General features: G+C 41.8%; 1 protein-coding gene across 4 annotated transcripts in view; it reads right to left on the minus strand.

The window, feature by feature from the left end:
- Positions 1-20,771, minus strand: part of TBC1D15 (TBC1 domain family member 15) — an 83,497-nt gene that overhangs the window by 13,072 nt on the left and 49,654 nt on the right. For all 4 annotated transcript variants that reach the window (XM_077832784.1, XM_077832780.1, XM_077832778.1 and 1 more), the window contains 6 exons: positions 19,617-19,720; positions 19,271-19,365; positions 17,393-17,509; positions 16,801-16,901; positions 9,926-10,025; positions 9,373-9,470 (listed from right to left, as the gene is read on the minus strand). In XM_077832784.1, coding sequence (XP_077688910.1) covers positions 9,373-9,470; positions 9,926-10,025; positions 16,801-16,901; positions 17,393-17,509; positions 19,271-19,365; positions 19,617-19,720 — 615 coding nt within the window. The remainder of the gene's footprint in view (positions 1-9,372; positions 9,471-9,925; positions 10,026-16,800; positions 16,902-17,392; positions 17,510-19,270; positions 19,366-19,616; positions 19,721-20,771) is intronic.

Consider the following 20,771-nt stretch of genomic DNA (forward strand, 5'->3'; position numbering starts at 1 on the left):
AATGAAGGCTACACTCAGAAAGACCTCAAGACTTCTGGAATATGCTGCTCAAAGACGTTTCACTTTTGTTTCTACTGCCTGTCCCTCCCTTCTCACATTTATCTCCAGACTTCTCCTTGTCCAGATCTAGTCCACCCCCAACAACCTTCTATTCACTGAACTTTTTAAAACATTGTACTTTTAGAGAAAGTTAAGGGATTGACAATGTGTACACAAATTTGCAGAGGGACAACAGGGTTGAGGTCTGTTATTTCTCACCTCTATATATTTAGATATTTATTTAAAAACATTTTTGCTGTTAGCAAGCATGTTATCTCCGGAGAGACAAATCCACAGTTTGAGAACTGCAAAAATAAGCATCTCGGATGGTATCTTCTAGACTGAGCACTGAGTCCCACTGCGTAGATTGAAAGATTAACCTAAATAATCTATACAGGAGCCCCCGGAACCCCATAAGATTTGGTCCCTAATCCATGAACTACTGGAAATCATTTACAAAACTTTTCTTAAACATTACATGAATATATTGTCTCATACTATAGAATTAGAATTTATAATCCCTATTCCATGGTGAGATATCTTTGAGCTATAATCAGGGCCGGCTCTATGTTTTTTGTCACCCCAAGCTCCAAGAGCGCAACTGCCCAAGCAAAAAAGGATGGCCAGAATGCTGCACATGCTTGGTTTGATGGTGCCTAAAGCTGGTCCTGGCTATAATGTATCTTAATTAAAAATATCTTCAGATCGGTTTTTTTGATAAAATGCTTTTTGAGGAAAAAATACGATTTTTTTATTTATTTATTTTTTTAAAAAACTTTGATTTTTATCCACCCTGGAAAGGGGGGGTAAAAAGGAACTATAGGGTATAACCCTGTTCCACTGTGCTGAGAACCCAGTGGTCCGAGGTTATAGCCTTCCGACGGGGAAGAAGAGGGAAAGGCGGTTGGAGAACATTGGGAAAAATGGATCTGGGGAATAGTATGGTAGGTCGCCCTCTGGCGTACCCTCAAAATGACCATTTGGCCCTCTGCTTATTCTAGGTCGAGCCCAACTGAGAATAGGGTGGAGGTGGGTGGCTCAGACGGTGCTTGTAGCCCTTGGCTTGTTTATGGGACTGGTCCTGCCGAGTCTGGTTCCCCTGGCCCTAAGGCTACTGCGGTTTCAACTGCTTATGCGCCGGGGCTGGGACATAGAGACCCAGGGTCTTCAGAGTGGTGCAGGAGTCCTTGAGGCAATGCAATTTTCTGTCTGTTTGCTCTGCAAATAGGGCCCAGCCGTCGAAGTGCAGGTCCTGCATAGACGCCTGGGCCTCGGTGGACAGCCCAGAGAGAAGCAGCCAAGAGACTCACCACATGGAGATAGCGGAAGCCATAGTGTAAGCAGCAGCAATGTCTGACACCACCTGGAGGGCCGCCCTGGCTGCGGTCATGCCCTCATCGAGGATCCCTCGGAACTCCTTCCTGGAAGCCTCAGAGAGCAATTCTTCCAACTTGTTAAGTTTTGTTACTTTTTTTTTATATATATATATATATATATATATATATATATATATATCACTTTTATCCCAAGTGCTTTACAACAGTTAGCAAACGGTACAAACAACATTTGGAAAGATCATTAAGTGGTTCAATGAGACCCTCAGCAATTTTCAAGTGGTCTGCGAAAAAAAAAGTTTAAGAACCACTGGTATAAACTAATTTAATTCCTCTCATTTTGTATGTATAATTGGGATTATGTTTTCTATTGTGTATTAATTTGCATTTATCAACACTGAATTTCATCTGCTATTTTGTTGTCCAGTAACCCAGTTTTGTGAGATCCCTCTGTAACTCTTCACAGTCTGCTTTGTGCTTAACTATCTTGAGTAATTTTGTATCTGCAAATTTTGCCACCTCACTGTTTACCCCTTTTACCAGATCATTTATGAATATGTTGAACAGCACTGTCCCAGTACAGATCCCCGGGGGACACTGCTATTTACCTCTCTTCATTCTGAAAACTGACCATTTATTCTTTCTTCCTACAGCATATGAAGCTCTTGATTCATGAACTAATGTCCTACACCCAGCATTTCTAAGATATAATATACTACGCTCAAAAGATAAATCGAACTACTTTCACATTTTATCAGAATTTTCTACACATCCTAAACTGATAACATTTAATTTGTATCAAACAAAGGTTAATTATAAAGGATGGTGTATACAGGGTAATAACTTTTTACAATATTTTCATTTTGTATGCATATGCAATATGAGAACATTCCAATATTATACTGGTAAATGCTGAAATTATGTACTCGGATGTAACCTAACAAACTTTTCTACAAAAAATGTCACTATACATATATACATGAATGAGTCAATTTGAAAAGACAGCTTGTTAGCTCTATTCCATTCCAAAAGTTTTGGCAAGACATGTAAGCTCTCTTCCAGCTTACTCTGAAGAAGTTGCTTAATTATTACAATTACACGGTAAGAATGGAAAGTAGTAGTTTAGTACTTTGGTGTTGAATGACCTTTCACACTATTCTATTACATGTTTTCATTTTAAAATATTTTTGCACAGTATTACTTAGTTGACTATTTCAAGTAAGAACTCTTTCACTCAACCTACTGTATTTAGTTATTACAGGAGCATGAAAAAATGGGTTTACTCCATAGTTAGAAGTTGATCTTGCAGCATATAAAGCAGGGGTCGGCAACCTTTTAGAAGTGGTGTGCCGAGTCTTCATTTATTCACTTTAATTTAAGGTTTTGCGTGCCAATACTACATTTTAACGTTTTTTAGAAGGTCTCTCTCTAGAAGTCTATATATTATATAACTAAACTACTATCGTATGTAAACAAGGTTTTCAAAATGTTTAAGAAGCTTCATTTAAAATTAAATTAACATGCTGATCTTACACCGCCTGCCCGCTCAGCCCGCTGCCGGCCTGGGGTTCTGTTCACCTAGGCCGGTAGTGGGCTGAGCGGGGCCTGCACCCGGTACCCCGGCTGGCGAGGGATTGGCAGCCAGAACCCCAGACCGGCAGCGGGCTGAGCAGGGCAGTGGCTGGGACCCCAGACCAGCAGTAGGCTGAGCAGGGCAGTGGCTGGGACCGCAGACCAGCAGTAGGCTGAGCAGGGCAGTGGCTGGGACCCCAGACCAGCAGTAGGCTGAGCGGCTCAGCCCACTGCCGGTCTGGGGTCCCGGCCCTGTCCACATAGAGTAGGTACCTACTTTCTCCCTGATTCTGGCCCATTCTCTTCCTCTCTCTGCACTGAGATGAGGGTGGGAGTGCCCTGAGAACAGGGCTGGGGGTGAAGGAGCAGGCTCGGGGTTGGAGTGCAGGGTCTGGCCAGGAGCTAGAATGAGGGAGGGGGTTCAGGGTTGGGGCAGGAGGTTTGGGTGTGGAGCGCTTACCTGGGCACCTCCCATTTGGTGCAAGGGGTGCAGGTGTGTGTGTAGGAGCTCCCATTTGGTGCTCTGGGTGGGGATGTGGATGTGGGGGGTGCAAGAGTCAGGGAAGGGGTCTGGGTATGTGTGGGGGGTGCCGGAGTCAGGGCTGGGATTGTGCAGGGGTCAGGGCAGAGGGCAGAGGGCTGGGGGTGTGTGAGGGTGGTGCAGGGGCCAGGGCAGAGGGCTGGAGTCATGGAGGTGCTCCCAGCCGCCTGTCCTGAGCAGCTTACGGCAGGGGGCTGGAGGGGATATGCTGATTCCACCCCCTTCCCCAAGGTCCCCGGAGCAGAGAGCGTGCTGTGGCTCCGCTTTTCCCTCTCCCACTCCATAGCAGGGGCCATCAGCTGATCGGCCGCAGGGCAGGAGAGAAGGAGGGGCAGGAACCCTGCACGCTGGGGGAAGAGGCGGGGGTAGTGGGAAGCTTGCCTGCCCTGCAAGGAGAGAGCGGTGGGTGGGAGCGGAGAAGAGTGGGCTGGGCTGGGCAGGATTTTTAATTGTATTAAAAATTGGCACGCGTGCCATAGGTTGCCAAACCCTAATATAAAGTAAGGAGAGACTGCCAGCCTTAAACTCATAAGCAATTCAGAGTTACAGCAGACCTTTCAAATTGCTGTAAACACCTGTTGCATTTAATTTTACTACCATATAGATCTCACTTATTTCCTGTGGCAAGCTTTATGAAGGATATTCAGCTCTATACAGGAACTGTTATAATGCATCATTAGTTTTATGCTGTTACATCCAGAAATCAATAAATTCCCTAAAGCAAATGCTGCACAGAAGGCAGACATTTATTAGGCCAGTTAAACAAGCCTGGTAACAGGGAAAAGGTATAAGCAATTCCCCTTGAAATCTTCTGGTGCTCCGTTTGTGTCTTTGATGTCAGGGGGTTGATATTAGAAGTAATTTCTATCCTAGCTAGCACAATTATAGTTTCTGCACTATTTAAGATTCGGGGTCACTGCTATTGAAGCTAAAAGAATAGTCTATTTCATTCTTGCACAATTGTCATTGCAATGCACCCAGCCCTTCACTAGAACTGCATAAATCTGAGTGATATCCAAACTAAATTCAATTAAAAATGTTTAATTATAATGCAATTAACCTTGACAGTTTCATTTTACTAAGCCATGACACAGATTAAGAATCTATTTCAAATATCCGATATTCCTTTTTGTAATTAACTGTAATTCATTCTTTAGAAAGAAACAATGTAAAAGGGTTGATAAATAGAACAAACTGTATCAAAGTGAATTGCATGCAGAGTCCATTTCTGTGATAATTTTCTTTTAATTCTGTTGTTCTCACACTATAAAATAAACACACATTGATTGCCACGCAAGGCTGTTGCTAGCAATCATATTGTTGCCCACCCACCCCCAACTTCCCTGCAGTATACTCATAAATTCCCCTGGTAGATACATCATTATTAAGGTCCTAATTAATTCGCAATATTGAGGAAATTGTGGATTCCGGAGTATTAGGCTTTCACCGTAATTTTGCTTTAAATTAGCTTACTTTGCACAGTCCACAATTTTACATACATTTTGAGGTTTGCAACACACTTTTTTCCCACTAGTACATTAAATAATCTTGGAGAGTTTTGGGTAGGGCTCTAACTAGGGTGAGGCAAACTGCGTATCCGCCCAGGGTGCACAGCCGGATGTGGCAGTGGTCAATGGAAAAATGACTAAAAAAACGGAAGGGGGTAGAACCCTGCAGCAGGCATGGTATTGCCACCCTTACTTCTGTGCTGCTGCTGGCAGAGGCTGCACTACCTTCAGAGCTGGGCAGCTGGAGAGTGGTGGCCGCAGGCCAGGCGCCCAGCTCTGAAGGCAGAGATGCCAAGAGTAGCAGCGCAGAAGCAATGGTGGCAATATCATAATCGTTTCAGGGCTCTATCCCCTACTTTTTCTTCTTCATTCCCACCCCTCGTGTTCCACCCGTCCCCAGCTTTGCACCCTGGATGGCTGCCCCACACACCCTACCCTGGTTATGGCCCTGTAGTTGCGTCAAATTGTCTGGTTATCAAAAACATTTGAAGGCATAACATAATAGTTGAGTGTTTATATCGTTCCAGCAAATTTTTCTTAAATACATCTACTGTGGCTTTTCCAAATTACTGCTATTAATAGAGGTCTATTACTTTTCTGAGATTTTCCATATCTTGTATGCAATTATTTGAAGATCATGCTGTGATTCAGGTAAGGTCTTAATCATTATATATAAACATAATCACTAACGTAACAGGTATAGTTACTATTAACAGAGATCTAGCAGCATGTTAAAAGGAATATGGAGCTGAAAATGTCACCTCCAGGAATTTAAAATTGTACACCAAAACACAAATGATGGACACCAGCCTACAGTAAAGATAGTGGAATCCTATCAAAATACAGCTTTGGTTAAAGATCTGTCAACTTGAATATTTTTTCAAGTTTAAATTTCTTAAAAAAAAATGTGGTTTTCTAATAGAAACCCCTTTAAATCAGATATACTGAATTTTAAAAATATCTTTTAAAGAAGAAGTTTTTATAAGAGGAGATTACTCACCCTGTGCAGTAACTGACGTTCTTCGAGATGAGTGTCCCTGTGGGTGCTGCACTTCAGGTCAAGGTGCGTCCCAGCGCCTTCGATCTGAGATTTCTACAGCAGTACGCCTACGGACTGCACATGTGCTGTGCCTGCTTCTTGAGCTGTCAGCGTTTGAATAGCGAGTGCATAGCTCGGGCTCCTCAGTTCCCTCTCTACAACCGTGTGTGTTACTAATTCCGAAGTAGAGGGGAGGAGGAGGGGGGTAGTGGAGCACCCACAGGGACACTCATCTCAAAGAACGTCAGTTACTGCACAGGGTGAGTAACCTCCTCTTCTTTGAGAGATGTCCCTGTGGGTGCTCCACTTCAGGTGACTGAAAAGGCGCTGGGACACACCTTGACCTGAGGTGGAGCACCCACTGGGACATCTCTTGAAGAACAGTTTTTCTGCTCCATGATGAAATCTTATAGGGCCTGATTTAACTACCATGGAAGTATTGTTGACATCCATCAATTTTATTGGGAACAGAATACGGCTGAGAGAGCAAATGAATGTGCTGGGCTTATCCATATCCTATCCATGTACACAGCTGCCAGCTGCTGCTTCCGTTCCAGACTTTCTGATAACAAGTCTTTCACAAAACAAGGAGAAGAGTGTACACATGAGCTCCTCCAGGGGACTGCATGACAGTCATGTTCCAGATTAGCAGATGCGAAAGGAAGTGAAACCAACTAACAAAAATTAAATTGAGCATATACAAGTGCTATCAAAATCCACAATCTCAAAAAATTGAGAACAAGGCTTCCCCCCACCTTCTAACTTTTCAGATACAGTCATCTTAGGGCTTACTTATGTCCACTGCTACCTCACTAGGTATGAATATTTGTAACAAGTACTAACACAAAAGTCCCAGTTCACCAGTGTCATTCAAGTCTTATGTCATTTGACTTGCACCAACGTAAAATGGGTTTAACACAATGGTGAATAAAGCCCTTACATGTGTTTAGTACATATTGCAAATACCCGTGACATAAGAGCGGAATGGTCCAACTCTGCTAAATCACACTTCTGTCTGAAAATATTGCATTTACTGTAGACAAGTAACCCCTACATTTATTGTATGTGAAAGAAGTTTGACTTAAGAAATGGAGTATTTTTCCTGTTTATATTGTACATTTGACAGCACTCTATTTTTGTATCAGTAGAATGGCCTGGGTATAAAACTGGAGTGATGTAGTGGTGAATCAGGCTCTAACTTTCTAAAAGAAAGGCATTAATCTTCAGATGGAGGAAATGTTGGCATAAATGCCTCAACTTGATTATATGTTAAATAGGTTTCTGAACATTTTAAAAAGCAAACTAAGCATGTGATTTTTAGCTCCACTTCTCCTGGCAACAAAACTGAAAAATAATGTTTGTACCATATTTTTTAAGATGCACTGGAAGGACCCAACAAATTATTTTAGTAGGATTCCACCAATATCTTAGATGTCTTTATTCATTAGTTGAAAGGGTTTAAAATAGCAAAAAACAATCACTACAGAAAATAAATTGTGTGTGTGTAGACCATATTTAGATAAGATAGAGATGTTATACAAAACTGACATAAAATGTCAAACCAATAATTAGCAATACTGAGTTTCAGATTCCTCTATAGACTTTTTAGAAATATATATGTGTTTATATAGTTCATTCAGAATCAATAGTGCTCAAAATGGCATTATCCTGAACTAGATTTCTCCTGATTAAATTTTGAGGGTCTCATCTTACAGCCTCTGTGCACAGTACCACACACTGAAGAAAATGACAGCAGTGGTGTTCTGTGCTCATAGCACACAACTTAAGGAAGATGTTATTGAGGATATAAAAAAACCCACCAAATATGAGAGAGACAATTTAAAACTGCTATATCAGAACAGCCTGTGGATCCACTGTCTGGTAACCTGTCTCAGCAGATGCTTCAAAAACGGTGGGGTGAGGAACCTCAGAAAAACAAAATAGCCAGCATACAGTGTTACAACATTAGAAAGGGAAAAGGAAAGAGGGTGGAAAAAACGTCTTCCAAACTCCTCTTTTGTGATCACCTTATGCCATGGAATAATAGGCTAAATTCTTTTGTATTTGTGAATTGTGGTTCATTAGTAAACGTTGTTTATAAAGTTACCTAATCATTTAAAATTCTGATGAACTATTTGCCTCAATAACCTCTTAAAACAGAAAATTCCATAGGCTGACTTTACAATGGCTAAAAATGATTTTCTCTTTGCAGTTTTAAATTTACTGCCCTTCCCTTTTGTTGAATGACCCCTTTTTCATTTATGGAATAAAGTGAATAAAAGTGTCAAATCAGCTTTCATTGTAATAATAACTGTACATACCTCAATCCGGCTGTCTCCATTTTTTTTTTTCTGTTCCAGGCCAATTAATTCCAGTTTTATGTAATATCTTTCTATTGCAAACCCACCTGCACTGAGCCATTCATTGAGCCATTTTATTTATCCTGTCTGGACCTTTTCTATTATCTACTATACCCTTTTTGAAGTAGGTTGATATATACTTGAGGTAAGATCATGCTAACATTTAATATGGTGTTGTATTTTAGTTTGTATTATTTCTCACTTTTAAAAAATATATTCAAGATTTTAATTTATTTAATTGGCATCATCAGGATAATTCCTAGACCACCTCAGACCACAATAGTATCCCACTAGCTCAGAGTCCAACAGTATTTCCATTTTTCCAGTAAGCATTGTTTTATATTAATCTACATATTTCTGGTATTGTGCAGTTCAATTACCCAGACTGATTAGATCCCCCAACTGCATTTTACAACCCCCTCCATTTGGATTAATTTAGTTAGTTTTGTGTTAAAAGCAAGTTTCTTTGTCTCACTATTCACTTCTAGACACATCATTTATAAAAATATGGAACACCTTTAACCCCAGTACCAATCCTGGGAATGCCCCAATAGACTTTTCACACTTCTGAGAAGCAGCCATTTATTTTGGCTGTTTCTTATGACCTAACCACTTTTTCAACCCTGACAGAGCATTACCTCTTATTCTCTGGTTATTTATTTTCCTTAAGAGTCTTTTCTGATGGATCTTGTCAAACACTTTTTGAAAAGCCAAGTAAATTATATCCATCGCATCACTCCACTATTATTAAGACTTTAAAAGTCTTCTTATAGGTTAGAGCGCCACAACTTATCTACAAAAGCTGTACTAGTTTGTCCCCATCATGTCAGATTTATTCCACTGTTTTACTACTCTACCCTTGATTTTGCTTTCAGTCATCTTCCATAATCACTGCTCCTTATCTGAATAAGGGAACCACATTCAGCCACCTTCCAAAGACAAATGGAATTAAGTTTAGATTAAATATCTATGTTCTTACCTCCCATAATCGAAGGATATCTTGAAAGCTAAATTCTCTTTTAAATCGGATCAGAAGCCACCGGAAGCAAAAATAAAGGTATCCCGAGTCTTGAGATTCTAGGGCAAGAATGTCACATTTCTTATGAATATCAAACAAAGAAAATATGATTATTATAGGGCTGTTATCCTGCCATCAATTTGTAAAACTAAGTCTCCAATAAAGTCAGTCGGAAGTTTTGCTTAAATATCAATGGCATGACATAGCTCTGTTATATTTTGCTATCCACGAAAACCAATTAAATATTCAAATTAAAAACATTTTTTTATTGTTCATTTAGGACAACAGCGTAGATAGTGATACATTAAGGACTCTGCACTCTAGGGCTCAGAGAAATACAACAGTAAGTTTCTATTCTTTCAGAGGCATTGTACTAAAGCCAAATTATTAGAATGCGGCAGTCCTGCATTAATAATGAAACAGATTCATGTTGGAAAAGTGTTTAAGGGCACTTTAGAATGTCTATGCATCTCTCTCTCTAAAAGTAACAAGTTGTTTGAGTTATTACACATACCTAAGTAACTGCAAAATCCACTGTCTAGCAAGCGGAGCAAAGTACTCAGTTGAATTAGCTGTGTCTTCATACCCTGCATTTGTTCCTCAAAGTTCTCGTGCTTGATAGGAAATAAACATTAGCACTCTGTCAGGTATTAATACTGGTAAATAGTTCACTGGGTCAAATACTGTTATAAACCACAAAACTATGATTAGTTTACATGCAAGTTAAATTAATTGTCCTGATGACAGACAGTATTATCCTTTAACTGTTTCACATACTAAGCATTTAAAAAGATGGAGCCAAGGTCTGGTAAATTTTTGCCTTCAACTGGAAGCTTAAAGCAACAAACAACAAACCGTGTCTCTCTGGCTCAGGGATATTTGTACTTAATCTTCCACAATCATACTTACACTGAAACTTGGATACAAGATTTGGAGTGAATAAATTCATCTGCCTCCAAATTGGAGCTAGAGAGTTGCAGGCAGGAATAGACAGACTGGAGAAAAATATTAAATTTTATCAGAAGACAACTGACTGTATTTTATTCTAAACCACTGTGTTTATGTTTCACAACATCCCATATACAAAGTTATTCTTGGAAATGAGCACTTGTTTAAATGAATAAAAATTATCAAAACTGTAAAAATTATATTACCCCTACAAGAGCTTGGGCATCGACATCTTTGCCGTGTATCATACAAGCAGTATACCATATATGTAATAACAGTCATTCTTTATGGACCAGACCCTCAGCTCCATCACTGTTACGCCCAATCCAGCAGGACAGAAGAGGAATTTACTCACCTTGTGCAGCAACGATGGTTCTTTGAGATGTGCGTCCCTATAAGATGTTTCACACTAGGTGTGTTTGCCTCCCTGCACTGCTGATCGTTGAACTTTGGTAGCAGTGTCCGTTCGGCCCACACATGGGCTATGCCCACCCTTGTGCTCTGCCACGAGGCTAGCCAGCATTGTGCAGGCAAACCCTCCTTAGTTTCTTCTCTACCGCAGAGTCAATAATGAGAACTCCAAAGTAGAGGGGAGGAGAGAGGGTTGTGGCGCGCCCATAGCGGGACACATCTCCAAGAATCATTGTTATGGCACAAGGTGAGTAACTTCCTCTTCTTTTTCAAGTATTGTTCCTAGGGGTGCTCCACTGTAGGTGACTCCCAAGCAGTATCCCCAATGGGAAGCTGGAGCTTCAGAGTCGAGTCTGCTATGGATGACTGCACAGCTGAATCTAGCATCGGCATCAGAGTCTCCCATGATGGCATAATGTTTTGCAAAGGTGTGTGCAGATGCTCAAGTAGCTGCTCTGCAGATTTCCAGGACGAGGACATGGTTGAAGAAGACAACCGACCTTGTAGAGTATGTATGGATTGTAGATGGAGGTACTAAATTGCGAGCCTGATAACAGAGTTTGATGCAGTTCGAGACCCATTCAGAGAGTCTCTGGGCTGAAATCACTATGCCTTTAGACCTATCTGCAATGGAGAGGAAGAGCCTATGAGATTTCATATAGGCCTCTGTCCTGTCCAAATAAAAAGCCAAGGCTCTCCTTACGTCAAGCGTGTGTAGAATAGCTTCTTTGTTATCCTGGTGAGGTTTGGGATAAAAGGTAGGGAGATGAATGTTTTGATCCACGTGAAAGGTGGAAGTCACCTTGAGGGTGAACTTTGGGTGTGGTCGGAGCATGACTTTGTCAGGAAAGAACAGTGGAAAGGGGGTTGCGCCATAAGAGCCACTATCTCCCCTATACTCGTTGAGGTGATGACGACTAGAAAGGCAGTGTTCACTGAAAGGTGTGCTAGTGAACAAGTGGCCATGGGTTCAAAGAGCAATCTGGTCAACGCTTTTAATACTAAAGTCAGGTCCCATGGTGGGGTAGAATGTCTGGGTTGGAGAAAGAGGTTTGTTATGCCTTTACGAAACCTCTTTGTAGTTGGGTGAGAGAAAACTAGTTACCCTTCTATCTTTTGATCTTTTGCCGTCAAGTGTACCTTTAGTGAACTAATAGAGAGTCATGATTTCTTAAGAATCAGAAAATAGTCTAAGACTAGTGGTAGAGTAGTCGATGTCCGGTAATTCCTCTAGAATGCACCATATCTGAAATCTGGTCCACTTTTGTAGATAAGTATGACGAGCAGTCAATTTCCTGCTGTATAGTAACACTTCCTGTATCTCCTCAGAGAAGGATCTATCTATATGCCGGAACCATGAAGAAGCCAGGCTTTGAGCCAGAGTATACATAGGCTGGGATGGAGAGTGCATCCTTCTTTCTGTGAGAGGAGATAAGGAGTGGGTTGATGAGTGATCGGTGGACACACTGCCAGTTGTGACTGTTAAGGGTACCACATCTCTCTTGGGCAGGTAGAAGCAATCACTATGACATTTGCTTTTTTTCTCTTTATTTTCAACAGGACTTTCAGCAAGAGAGGAAACAGTGGAAGGTGTAAAGAAGGCCCTTGTTCCATGAGAGGAGGAGAGTACCCCCCAAAGAGTGCTCTCCGAGGCCTGCTCTGGAGCAGTATTGCGAGCATTTCTTATTCAGGTAAGTGGTGAACAAGTCTATTATTGATGTCCCTCATTACTGGAGTATGTTGTGGAGTATCCAGGGCTGGCCTTAGGGGAAATGGCACCCTGGGCAAACTTGTATTTTGGCGCTCCCCGTTACTCCTGGCCCCCATGGGCTCGCTCAGCTTCCCACACCCCCCTTCACCTCTGGGCTCCGCTGCCTCCCCCAGTGTTGAATTTGTGTTGAAAGAGATGCCAGAGCTCAGCCCTGGCACAAATTAAGCACTGGCAGGGCAGCCTGATACCGGCGGGTGCTGGCTAGGCACCCAGCTCTGAAGGCAACGTCACCGCCAGCAGCAGCTCTGAGCTCAAGGAGGTAGATGTTAAGACACATCTCAGAGGGCGACCATTTACCCTGTACTGTGAGGTCATTGAGATGTGCACCCAACCCTATGAGGGATCCGTTGATGGTGAGGAGTGGTGGAGGAGGAGGCTACACAAATGGGATCCCCATGCAGACGTTTGCTGGGTTCTTCCACCAATTCAAAGATTGTTTTATCTTGGTTGGTAGAGATAGTGGTTTATTCAGGCTGTCTTTGTTCGGTCTGTAAACCGAGCTGAACCATGACTGGAGGCATCTCATACGAAGTCTGGCATGAGCCATCACAAATGTATCCATGGCCACGTGTCCCAGAAGCTGAAGACAATGTCTGGCCAATATCTAAGGGCTGGTTTGCACTGTCTCTATAAGCGTGGAGAAACTGAGCAATCTGTGTTATAGGAGGAGCGCTTACACTTGGACAGAGTCAAGACTGGCTCCTATGAATTCTACACTCTATACTAGGGTTAATGTCTATTTTTGTATGTTAATTTGTAGGCCTAGTTTTCTTAATAAATCCAAAGTCGTATGGGTAACCTGCTGAGTTTTGTCAAAGGAGTGTGCCCTGAAGAGACAACTGTCCAGATAAAGGTAGATTATGATCCACTGAGAGCGTAGGTGGGCTGCCACTACAGAGAGGACCTTGGGGAATACTATGGGAGCCAACAAGAGGCCAAAAAGGAATTCTCTGTACTGGTAGTGGTCTTGCCCTTGTGTAAATCTGAGATATCATCTGTGAGAGGATATGACTGAAATATGGAAATAAGCATCCTGGAGGTAGTGGATTGAGAACCAGTCTCCCTGTTCCAACACTGGAATAATTGTTGCTAAAGTGACCATCTTGAACTTTTGAGCCTTGACAAATTTGTTGAGTGCTCTGAGATCTAAAATGGGTCTCCAATCTCCCTTTTTCTTGGTATCAGGAAGTAATAAGAGTAGAAACCTTTGGTCTATCTGTTCTCGTAACAGATGGTTGGGTTGAGAAAAACCGTGTGGGCAACTGTGGTAAGCCATGAACACTCCACCTGCCCTGGGTCGGGGGCCCGCAGGGCAGGGACACAGGCTGGGGGCTGCTCTCAGCCCCCTCACCCTGGGCAGATGTGGTGAGGGTCCATGGCTCCTGGCCTGCTCTGGCTTCCAGTTTGGCCTGGGGCAGGGCCTCAGGCGGAAGAAGCAGGGCAGGGCCACGGAGGGGGTGGGGGCACTGCCTTCCCCCACTTTTGGGAAAGCTCTGGTGGTGCTGACCTTTGGAGTTTACCACCTCCACAATGATTGAATTAGGGTGTGGGGGTGGGAGAAGAGAAATTCTGTGTCTTTCACTGGCACGTAATATTTCTTATTAGCCTGCCTACAGGTTGGCCGGACCGCTGCAGGGGTCTGCCACATAAGTTTGATTGGGTATAATAGAGCCTCGTTGATAGGGACAGCTACTCTGGATGAGGCAGAGGGGTGTAAAATATCCAGTAATTTATGGTGGGATTCTGTCACCTCCTGTAGTGGTAACTGCAGTATGTAAGCCACCCTCTGAGCTAGTTCTTGAAAAAATTTAAAGTTGTCTGCTAACAGTGGTGGAGGGACATCACTGTTTCATCGCGTGATGAAGATGAGAAATTAGTTTGGGGTGTAACCTCTTCCTCAATATTGTCCTCCTGTTCCTTCCTCATCTCTTTAGGGGGCTCAAAGGCTCTGGCTGCAGTGGCAGAAGGAGGGTGCCTCACTGGTTCCTGGTAAGCCATGCTAGAACTTCAGGAGGCACGATGTCTATATGCCTGCCATGAATCCCAGTAAGGCCACTGGGATGGCAGGAAAGGTCCCAGTGTTTGGTACCATGGCTGACCATACCAGGAGGCTGAGGGTCAGACGGACAGGGAGGCTGAAGAGGTCCAGATTGGTAATGGATACCATAAGGTGCATGAGGAGCAATGGGAGACTACCTCCTCCTGCTCATTGTCTGACTCCCTGCTAGAGAATGCGGGTGAAAGGCAAATGCAGAAGGAGAATCTGGAACTCAAGGCAGACTTGATACCAGAGCCCTCGTAGTAAGTAGAGGAGACTCCAGTACATCAGACACTATAAGGTCTCTTGAGTATCTGAAGTCAGGAGGTACAGTAGGTCGCGGTACTGGGGGTGGACGATGGTGCCGGAGTGACTATACCAATGGAGTTGGTGATGCGGTCCTGGTTGAACGATTCACCAGTGGTTGGCATACCTTTGATGGTACAGATGCCATTGTCCATACCAATGGAGCTTTCCCAAAGGCAGAGTATCTCTGTCTCACCCAGTCGTTACCGATGTTTCATTGCCTGGGCCCATCGGGTCCTTAGGCAGCCTAACGTGTTCTGCTGGAACAGTACCATGCGAGCTCTAGGTACTGCATTTGGATGGCTTCTGTACCGTCCGTACCGATGATACTGAGTGAACTGGCGGTTTTCGGCTGGTTCAGGGCTTGCTGTGGGGACTCATGGCTCTCTTTTTAAAAGCCTTGTGTGAATGGCTCATAGGTGTCTTCTTAGGCTCACCCCCCTTGGATGTAGAGAGCTGTGGTGAGGATTCCCACCATACTGAGTCTTGACATGAGTCTGAAGGCAGTTGGAGAGCTGCTTCCACTGGAAGAAGTTTAAGTCTCAGTTCTCTATCCTTTCGGGACCACAGTTTCAACTGCTGGTAAAATCCACACTTCTGGGCAATGCGATTTTCCCCAAGGCAACAGACACCAGGATAGATTCTTTGCAGCTGAGATGGGGTGGTCCCAAACGTGTACGTGTACGTGAGAGAGAGAGAGAAACCAAAATCAAAAATAGATATATTTTTAAGACTAAAAAAAGGGCACACAAAGGAAACTTCAAGGAGTAGTTAGAAAAGAAATGATTAACAAGTCTTTGGTAAATTAATAATCTGATAAACAGCCAGCTAAAAGCTCCATCTCTAGCCAGGGCTGGTAGAAAAGGAACTGAGGCGGGTTCGCCTGCGCAATGCTGGCTAGCCTTGTGGCAGAGCACAAAGACGGCCGGGGGTGCAGGGGACGGACGGACGACGGACAAACCATGCGTGGGCCGAAAGGAAACTGCTACCAAAGTTCTTTGGTCAGCAGCACAGGAACGCAAACACACCTATACTGGAGCACCCATTGGGACACTACTCAAAGAAGAATAATAGTAGCTTTATCTTGGTGCCAGCCAGGGGCTATTTTGGCCATCAGCATAACTCAGAATAGCTTCAGGGCTGCAAGCCCTCCCAAGAGAGCTATGTTCCAGCATACAGAGATCACAGCTGCACTCAGAGAGGAAATAGGGGTCCTTAGAGAAGACACTGTCACACCCAAGACCTCCTCTTACACTAGGAGAATTTCCCCGTAGCTGGTCAACTTTCTGGAAGCTTTATATTCCCAGAAGATCAAAAGCTACCATAAGCTGTGTCAAGGACCAAATGTGTTTATTTTACATATAAACAAACAGAAAAAATATAAGGGAGAAAACAGGAGACTTGGAAAAAACCCTATCTTCCCAATTTTTGTATGTCGCTGAAGTATGTATACACATTGATAAATATGAGCACTTTTGGGTAACACAATATGGCCAGCTTCTCACTGATGGTGTAACAGGACTTGGAAGCTGAACGGTTGTGGTGGTGGTGTACTTTTATCAGTCCACAGATGGTGTAAACCTCTAGTGACTGACTGGCCATGATGGGCATTTGATCCTCCTATCTTTAAAAAGAGAAGATAAACAAGTGCCACCTACTTTACATGGGCATAGTCCATCTATTGGACAAATGTGCCTCTGAGCTATTCTGCAGTCATACATACACCAATATTAAACTGTTTCTTTCTGCTTTGCAAATATTAAACACTTCTTTCCATTAAAGACAACAGAGGAAGTAATGCAAAATTTTCAAGTCTAGTCATGAAGACATAAGAGATAAAACGACAACGTTTTACATCTAAATTCAGATAATGAAAGCTGCATGAACACTATGAAATAAATCATCTTGTTTTTACCATTTGATCCATGTATGATACAAAGCACCAAAAGGCATCCACTTCATTTTCCATGATATACAAGACAGGAGAAAGCAAGTCACTCATTCCCTGAACATACCCTTAAAAAAAGAAATAATTAAACTTAATCTTAGACTGTTAACTAGTGATTTACACAATTATGAACTCTAAATTAAATGATTTTCCTTCCTTATCTTCCAAGATGCCAAGCTTCAAATTTGTTACTGAACACTCATTGTTTGTACAATTATTCAATGGTACAGCAGACTGGTAGGTATGTTCCAAATCAGCATAACCAAATAGTCTGAAAATTCAATTTCCTCTGTATGACTTAAAAAAATACCTGCATTTGATCATTAAAAGTTTATGTTCTGCAAACATGGACAGAAACTGTATACATATATACCCTTGATTCTCCAAATCTTTAGAAAACATACACCCATATTTCTATTTAATTTAACTTTAACAACCTTCAGAAAGTATATAATTATACACTAAAAGATTTTTGAAATGCAGTAATACTCTGAAAAGTGATCCTTGCTCACTAACCATTAACTCTTTATAAAAAAATATTCAGACAAGTCCCACTTACCTAAATCAAAGTCATACATACAATAGGTCATCAAAATGTCATGAAGCAAGATCAATCCTGGATTATCTTGGCCTTCATAGAACTTGTTGGTTCGGTCTGTTCTGTTTACATCTTTTTCTGAGAAATAACCCACAGATACAAAACACTTTCAAAACAATTTTTACTAAGCCTATATCTAACAAATGCACAATGCTCTTTAAGTTACTGATTTCTCAAAACACTATTGCAGAGCTTTGAAGTGTTTAAGAAACCAACTATATTCACTGAATGTCATTAAAAAATATTTAAAGGGGATTTTAAGAGTAAGTATTTAAAAGAAAATTCTTCCTGTCTAGAAAAAGATATACTTACAAGCAGATTTTCCATTTTTTTTTTTTAATTGTTACACACTTTTTACAGAACCCTCATGATTAAATATAAAATATTTTTACTGAATTCAAAGCAACAAAGAAGACTACTTTAGATGAGTTAATTGTAAAATGCCACTCAAATGCATATGATATGCAGCATAATTTAAAAACTATAATGGGAAAAAGCTAATATGCAAACAAGCATAAAGTGATTTTGTTACACTTGTAATTGGTTGGTTCATTATAGCAAGTATTATTAAATTTTAGTTTGTCTTGTTTCTCTAATCATTACTGAGCTGAAACTGCCTGCTTGCTCCTAGATATAGACTGTACATTTTTTGTTGTTTCAATGAACAGAGTTCACACTGCCTGAATCTGATTACAAACTGCACTTCTCTTGTATGGCTGGGGTAGAGCAGCAACTACAATTTCACCTAAAGTTGATTGAGCCAAGTGGCTACATCAGGAGTAGCAGAATTTATTGCAGTGATGCCTCCCTCATATTTATAAATTGGGCAGTAGATAGGGATACGTTCGATGGTCTGTTATGGGGAACCACACACACACACCAAGGAGTCCTTGATTTTCCATTTGTGCATTAGATGTCCACATCTAGCATGGGTGGTTCAAATTCGGTTCAGAGGTGACCCAGATAACTATAGAAGGTCAAATCCGGGAACCTTCTGCGTGGGATCTGGCAAAAGGTGCTTATTTTTTTTTAAGTCTTGTTTAGCCCAATCTGCTTTCCACGCCTCCTCCTGATCATAGCCTGATTGCATGAGGTTAAACAAATGTTCCCAGAAAGGCTTGCAGGACTTAAGACATTGTGAGGTGGGGGGGTGGGGTGGAGGGTGTCAAGGTCTTGGTGAACAGGAAGACATCTGTTTTCACAGGTTCACTGAGCTTCGCAGAACGTTGCAGCAGTTCGGCGTATTGGCGGAGGAGCAACGTTAGACAGGACAGGTAGCCATGGTGTTGGAGTCAACTTAAGGGTTCTCATGATGCACCGCATCACTGTACTTAGCTGGGTATTCACAATTTGTATGTGGCTGCATCTGCTCCATACTGGTGCACAACAGTCAGCTACTAAATATACAAGTGCTATTGCAGATGTTCGCAACACTGATGCACCCCACGTCGTACCTGCTAGTTTCTGGATTATGCTGGCTCTCATTTTTATCTTAAAATGAGATAAAAATGACAAACTGTACTCAATATTGCTTTCATAATTTCAGAGCCACTGAAGACTGGATGGTACTCCTCTGAAGCAAGCCAGTGCCCTTCTTCACTGGGGAGGTCTCTAATTAATTGAGGACATACCCATGCACTCCAAGAAGCTTTTTAAGAAAGTTAAGTGAAAGCTGAGATTTTGGAGCTTGATTATGCAGCAAATTCTCTGGCCACAAGATACACTGACCAATGGCTCTAGTATTCTAAATCTCAAGAGCTTCACTTCTCTTTTTTTTTTAAAATCTCGCCATTAATCTAATCCATATGTTGCACCCTAAACCTACAAAAGGAAAATTACCTATAAGACTCTTATAGTCTCTTAATCTTGAATTTCGTTTTTCTTGCTCATCACTGACTGATTTCCACTGAAGTTTCATCCTGAAATATTCATCTCTAAAGAAAAAGAAAGGTCATTTTTAAACTAAATGCAACTTGCTAAGCCATTTCACTTTTCACAATTTGAATGTCACAATCTCTCAAAAAATAAAAGAATGGCGCAAACAGGAGTAAGCCATGGATAACTGCATTCAACAACATTAAACAGACTTAGGAAGACTTCCACATAACTACAATAAGCATATGCTTGAAAAAATTCTGAAACTATTTAAACCTACTTCGTAGTACAAAAGTGTGTCTGTACTCACGTTTTTCTTTTTTGCAAATTAGTTCTTTCCTCTCTGGTACTGTGCCAAGGAAAATAACCCAAAAGGAATTTCCATACTTCTTTTCTCAAAGCATGGCAGAGTCCCTAAGGGAAAATATGCATATGCAATAAATAAGAATCAAAGATTCTAGCTCTAGCGATGAAACAATGCCACAGTAAGCAGACACGGCTGAAAGTAATAATTGAAAACAAAGGTTAAGATGACTTTTCAGATTAGCTGAAGGCAAAGAGTATCCTCCCATACAGCTTTACAGTACCTACCACCTCACCTTATTAGGTTTCACAGGCGATGTCTACATTACAAGCTAGGGGTGTGATTCCCCAGTTTGTGTACACATACTCGCATTCTCATCACACTAGCAAAAGTATAATAGCAGTGTGGCCACGGTAGCACAGGCAGCAGCAGCAGAGAGACAGCTGGGCTGTGCTGAGTACATACCCACTGATTTCAGATGGGGTTGTACTCAGCACAGCTCAGATGCGCCTCCACTGTTGCCCTGGATTTGAGGGGTGTGTAAACCCCAGAATGTGATTAAGCGAATTGCAATCATGTTGTGTGCATTCAGCCACCCTGAATTAATTAAACAGGACGCCACATAGTTAAGGGTTAATTTGGACACTGGCTTTTAGAAACAAGGTCAAATCTAGCTGGCAGTTTCTGCCAATCAGAATGGGAGGAAGGGACAGACAAGTAAACAACTGAGTGTGAAAACCTTGGTGGTTGGAAAACCTTGAATTTAGACACCTCTGATATTAAAAGTTTATTGAAAGTTAGAAAAGTGATGATACAGTAGGGGTCATTATGACCTATGTGTTTTATAGAAGTAAGTTATAAAATATTAGCTAATAGAGTGTGCTTTGGAGCAGTCCTCTGAAGCCATCTTGAGAGACTTTTTCTTGACACCCTTTCTCCCCGGTGGGCCACTGGCCACTGCAAACCTGCTATTAATTACTCAATACCATTCCAGATGTTAGGTTTAGAACATCCCACGTATTTACCTATTGCTTATGTTTGTGTGTGCTTAAATCTAATAAACTGCAGTTTTAGAGCATGCTTACTTGCATTTTTCCTTGATCAGACAGAAGTGCTGAGTTCCTGTTGATTTATTCCTTATGCCGCCTGGAGTGAAATAGT

This window comes from Eretmochelys imbricata, chromosome 1, assembly GCF_965152235.1.
Source record: "Eretmochelys imbricata isolate rEreImb1 chromosome 1, rEreImb1.hap1, whole genome shotgun sequence".
In the NCBI taxonomy this organism is placed as follows: Eukaryota; Metazoa; Chordata; order Testudines; family Cheloniidae; genus Eretmochelys; species Eretmochelys imbricata.